This window comes from Uloborus diversus, chromosome 4 (assembly GCF_026930045.1).
Source record: "Uloborus diversus isolate 005 chromosome 4, Udiv.v.3.1, whole genome shotgun sequence".
Taxonomy (NCBI): Eukaryota; Metazoa; Arthropoda; class Arachnida; order Araneae; family Uloboridae; genus Uloborus; species Uloborus diversus.
The window spans coordinates 24,828,358-24,834,357 of record NC_072734.1 but is presented as its reverse complement, the minus strand read 5'-3'; the positions used below and the strand labels follow the sequence as shown (position 1 = coordinate 24,834,357).

Below are 6,000 nucleotides of genomic sequence, written 5' to 3'. Positions count from 1 at the left end.
ATCTAACAGATTTTTTTCAAACTCTTATGCGGTGTGTCAAAGCAGGTAGTAAATTTTGGGTTAGGAGAGCTGTTGTTATTGTGAATTTTTTAAATAAAAACCTTAACGGAAATGAGCAGTACAACTATACTACTGCATAAAGTATTAAATGCTATAAATAGGCACTAAACAAACTCTTATAGCAGATATACGACTGTTTCCACCTGTACAAGTTTAAGAGGTTATAAAGACACGTCTTAGCACAAAGTTTAAAAAAAAGCACTAATAATGCTCCCTGTGGCGATCCATCAAATTGCTTGGTATAATAACTGCGTGTTTGAGACTACTCACTTGCAGAAACTTTTACAATTAATTTAAAAGCTGTTTCCTGAAAGGTAGCAGAGAACGTTGTATTTTTTCCCAGTTTGCGCCCAAGAAGGGCGCCTGGACCCAAGTAGACTTTATTGAAGGTACTAGCCTTTATTCACGGTACTGTGTTCTTGTTTAATTGTACGCAAGTTTAAAATTATCCTCATTTTACACTTCCATGAGGAAAATTAAAACAGTTTAATGCATCACTGAGAGTAAACAATCTAAAGAAAAAAAATTATTCTTTACGTTTAATCTATATGGACTTAATATGTACAAATGCATCAAAAGTTTCATTAACATAAGTTTAACTGTCGGGTTTCGGATTTTCTAGAAAAAAAATCATGATTTCGTCCCTACTTGACTTTACTTACTTTTTTTGTATAAATCATTTGAAAAGGTTGGGAAGGAAGGAAACCAAATTTGAATTTTACTGAAATTTTATGTCTGTATGGCCGATCAAAAGAATTACAATAGGCATATTTCAGAATTGAGTTTTTTTTTTTTTTTTTGAATTTTAGAGGAAATAAATTTTTAGTATTTTTTGTACAATATTTAATCGGATCTCTGAGTTTATCTGCTATGAAGGATATTGGAAAATGGGTAGTCAAATTCTATAGGTAGCAACTATAGAGTTGAAGCTTCTATGAAACCAATGGCTGTTACTAAACTTAAAGACACTTTAAAAACACATCGAGAAAGAATGATAGCAGACATCGAATTCAACTGTATAAAAATGAATAGTTTATTCAAACATGTATAAAACGATTACTTGACACAAAATAAAGCTTTTAAGTACATAAAATACCTCACATTAATATACAAGACCAGACTGCCCACGTACTTTCTGAAAATATACCAAACTTCATTCTTAAATGAAATTTTTTACGCCATTCACAGGGTTAACACCTTCATAGTACTTAAAATTGCACAAAAATTAACGAACAAAACTATCGAATTACGTCATTTCTTTTCTCCAGAAAAGACAAGCGACTTCATTCATTTTAGGAATGTTAACATTTTTTTAAAATTCAGTTACGTATTGGATTTATTGATTTTTTGATCGCACCTCCAACGCAAAATGGCCGTAAATAAATGAAGATGGCAGTAAATTCAGAATTAGGTATGTTTTGTCGAATACTTCCTGACACATCTTTCTAAAAATAACCCGAACTGAATTGTGAGATAACTTCATCATAATTGTATCTATCTATTTGGAGAAAAAATAGTACAAGGAATACATATCAAAAATGTCATTTACCTTCTGATAAATATGAATTAAGATACAATTAAATTTAAAAAAAAAACTTTCGAATTTTGCCTCCAGAAAAACGAGTTGATCTTGAGTTGTGGAGGTATTGCATTGGAAGTGCGATATAATCGATGATTTTGGATTCACCAAGACAGATTTTAAAAAAAAATCAACAAACTCGTTTTCACCGTTATTATACTACGGAAAGTATACTGAAAGAAGTTTTTTGCTAATATGAGTTTAGTTTTTCATAGACGTTATTCTTTTGATTTGAGACTTATTTCTTAAGAGGGCGCTAAATCAAAGTAACTGAAAATGAATTTTTCTTCGTTTATTTTAATTTATTAATATCCTCATATGTATATAATAGCGAATTCACTGATCGAGTAACGCTCCTGACGGCACCAGCAATGAAACTCGCGCCAGGGCATGATAATTTTATAATATATTTTGGCAATGTTTAATATGCAGGGAAATGCTTTATTTTGACGAGACTGAACTGGATCCGGCATCCTAACTGTTTTACTGGTAAGACTCTCATTTAGGAAAACGAAGAAACGAAAAAGTGGTTAACAATGAACGCTATCTACTGGAGTTAAGGGTCAATTTCAAGTACCAAACTATCGCTAAACAGGCAATTACTTCGTTCAAATGTAGAATCAATTTTCAGCTGTTACACCTTGACGGACGATTTTCTAGTTTTTAAATAAAAATTAATTTTTTAAATCACTTTTTGTGTTGCGTCTAAGTAAATGCAAAGGTTTTCTCAGTGCCATCGTTGAATGTAGCAAAATTTTGAATCATAAAGACATTGCATATTGCACTTATAATATTTTGACATTTTTCAAACAGGTATATGTTGCAATTTTAAACCTACATAAATGCTCTTAAATGAACAAACTATTACTTTTCAGAAATTTTCGGACATTGAACATCATAATCCGAAACACGATATTTTATCGAAAGATCGATAAAGAATATTTTGCCTCACACGAATAAAAAGTGATACATTAAGGATATAAACGTTAAATTCCTCGATTGTTCTGTACATCGCTTGTAGCTGACTTTAAATTAAGCCTTTTGAAAAAAAGAAAGTCGGTGAGTATTTTTATGTTCTGACAAAGGAAATCCAGCTTTTCATTTTAAAATTTAATACACTTTCGTAAAAAAAATCTTTTAGCTAAAAAAAAAAAATCTTGTGGAACTTTTAAAAACCTTTTATATTTTTCTGTACAATCTCAAAATAAAAATATTTTTTGTATAAGCTCAAAATAAAATAGAGTTTTACATAGATGAAAAGTACCAGGACATCGTCACCCATCACAAGCGCTAAATTTAAAAGTTGGACAAAGGCAACTGGAACTTCAGTTGCAGATTAACATTGCTTTTAAAACCATATGAGGTGGTGAGAAGCAAAAGGGTGGTATATAAGTGGACGTTTTAAAGTTTCGAGCAAAACTCATTACAAGTATAGATCCTAAGTAGACTTTCAAGGAAATTCTTTTCTAAATCCTGCTGTACAGCAGCACCCACTTGAGCTATTGTACCATCTCTTGCCCTAAAACGGAGTACTGATTAGCTACAAATTTTAATTTTGGCACTTGCATCCCTTTGCTTCTAACTGCCTCTCGTATCAATTTTTATAATTTTTACGGTAAAATTTATTGACTTGCAATATACCACATCAGGTTTTGTTTTTTTTGTTTGTACATTTTTTTCGAGTAGCCAGATATAGAAAAACTCTTCCAATGGTGTAGGTTGATGTACATTGTCTTATGAAAGGATGAAAGTATTGACACCATTCTTAACCTTCTCGAATGCAAATAATGCAGCTGCAATCATGGCCCTATATTGTAAGTTTTGTAAAGGCTCCAACTCAAACACACTATAGTACATTTTCCTGTGATTCTATTGTATGATGTACACATACTTACAGAAAACCGCGCCAATCTCTAATAAAGTTTTGAGCAATTTGCACCGGTCATATCTATTTGATCGAAAAATAAAAGACTATTTCAACGAAATTGAAATGTATGAAAATCACTTTTTTAAAGAACATTTCCTTGACTGTTGAAAAATGCTTCATTTTTGCAGTAAATAGATCAAACGTGATCTTGCGGCCCAGAAGGAACTACATACACAGTTTGCCACAAATGAGGGCCATTGGCGTTTGGTCCTAATACAGCATCTTCATAGGATGGTGGTGGGCCATAGTCAACAGGACCCTGAAAAAAAAAGGTGTTGTAAAAATGACTGTGCATCATCAGGATAGGTATAGAATAGTTCATCAAAACCCTGCTGTTAGGAAAGTTAAACAATGATAAGTAGACCGATAGTTAAGCATATTTTTGCTGAGCAAGTTGAGGAAATTTCGCACTCAGGATACCTTGTGTTTTAAAAGTTGCATAGTGCTTGTGTATCTTCAAGAGGGTCGGCAGATAAAATATTTCGACTTCGTTATAGAAAAATTTAAAAAATACTATGCTCTTACAGTACAGCCTTGTTTATTAGGACTAAGTGGAACCAAAGGCAATCCGGGTAATAAGCAAAGCACGTTCTTAAATAAGCAGATTTATCTTTTATTACAGCGAAAAATAATGCGCACGAAAGCTTGACCACGAAGAGATGGCAGAGGATCTTGAAGCAGAAACATCATTTGTATCATCTGTACTAGTTTTTTTGTTATTTTTTTATAACAGATAGGATCACTGAGTTCGCCTCTAACTACTTAGCACTTTCTGGCTGATTCTACGTCTTGCAAATGATACGAAATGATGTTTTCGCTCCAAGGTCGTCCGCCTTTTCTTCAAGGTCAAGCTTTAACACAACTACTTAGTACCGTTCCTACTATCAGTTTTAAATTAATATTTAAGTATTATATATATATATATATATATATATATCATTTAAAGTCTCACTCGTAAGTGATATATATATAATATACATTTAACACTTTAGCTGCATTTGCGCTGTCTAAATGTAGAATATTTTATTTTAAGTTCTAAGAATTATATATATATATTATTCTACACATTTGATCTGCATAAACGAAAGCCGGTAAAAGAGAAGTTCTACTGTATAATTATATTCCGCCCCAATAAAACTCAATTTACAAAGTAAGTAAATTTAGGAAAATAATAAAAAAGAACTGTAGTGCACAGCTCTATCTTCAGAATGCGTACTCAAACATAAACAATAAAAAATAAGTCACAGTTCTGTATAATGTGTAAAAAATTTTTTACCAATAGAAGCGAAAAGTGTGCTTAGTTTGCCTATGCAAAACAAAAAGAGTTTCATACCATGTAAATTGTTAAGCAGGGCTTAATTTCTAACGAAAGAAGTGTGGGAGCCTCATAATCTTCAGAACTTAGTTTAATGTTTAAGTACTCTAAATTTCGCCAACTGTGCAAAAATAAGCACAAACTTGGAAAAAAAAAAAATGCGGATCTAAGTTAATGTGAGCTCCTAAGCAAATTAAGAGCTGCTGCCAACTACAATGGAAGAATTCACCAAAATATCCTTTTTGGTACTTGTATGAGTAGTAAAAGTCAATTTTCAGATGTTTCCCTAATTACTTTGCTAGTTGATGTAATATACGTTTGAACGTGAATTTAAATTAAAGGATTAATGAAACGATTTGAATCTAAAAGGGATTTCTAAACTTGCCGGTAAAGTTCTGAAATGTCGTAACAAAGTGTAGACAACCTAGAACAATGGTGGCGAACGTATGCCCCGTATGTCTGACACTCATATTTGAGTGATTTTTTTCATCGATTGTTTTTTAATAGACCCATGCATTAATTTACACACAGTCATTTTTAGTTATAAAAAAGCAACATACAATTGAAAATATTTAAAAAGTGAAACGGAAAAAATTCAACTGTTAAGTTTTTTGTTAACAAATTATTTATCGGTGTTTCCAAGTGTATTGTACCCCTTCCCCTTGGCGCTACTGACTTAATGACCCACTGACTAGTATTTACGCAGTCCAGTTATATTAATGTGACCACTGTCGACTTTTGACGTAAACGTTAAATAATCAATCGCAGAAGGCACGCGTCAGCAGCAAATTTGGTGGATATAATGAACTGTGTTGTAGGCATTCGCATTCCGAAAGCAGCTCAGTTTTTTGCAGTCATGCTCAAATAGGGAAATTTCTACGCAGTTCAAAAGAGCATGAACAATGGCTTTCGGGTCAAGTGTGGAAGTATTCACGAAACGGCTAATTTTGTAAACTGTTGCGGGTCGCTGTGGTAAAAATGTGCTATGCATGTCAAAACGGCACTATCCAAAATCAGTGACGGGGCGAATGGGTGCACCACGGGTCGCAGATAAGAAGAGATGAACGACGGCTGTGGAGATGCGTTCAGGTGAACAGAAATGCAACTGTTGAGCAACTG

General features: G+C 32.9%; 1 protein-coding gene across 1 annotated transcript in view; it reads right to left on the bottom strand.

Moving 5' to 3' along the window:
- Window positions 1-1,069: 1,069 nt before the first annotated feature.
- LOC129220262 (uncharacterized) overlaps window positions 1,070-6,000 on the bottom strand; it is a 42,927-nt gene continuing 37,996 nt past the window's right edge. Inside the window, exon 6 of the mRNA XM_054854646.1 lies at window positions 1,070-3,825. Coding sequence (XP_054710621.1) covers window positions 3,703-3,825 — 123 coding nt within the window. The 3' untranslated portion in view covers window positions 1,070-3,702. The remainder of the gene's footprint in view (window positions 3,826-6,000) is intronic.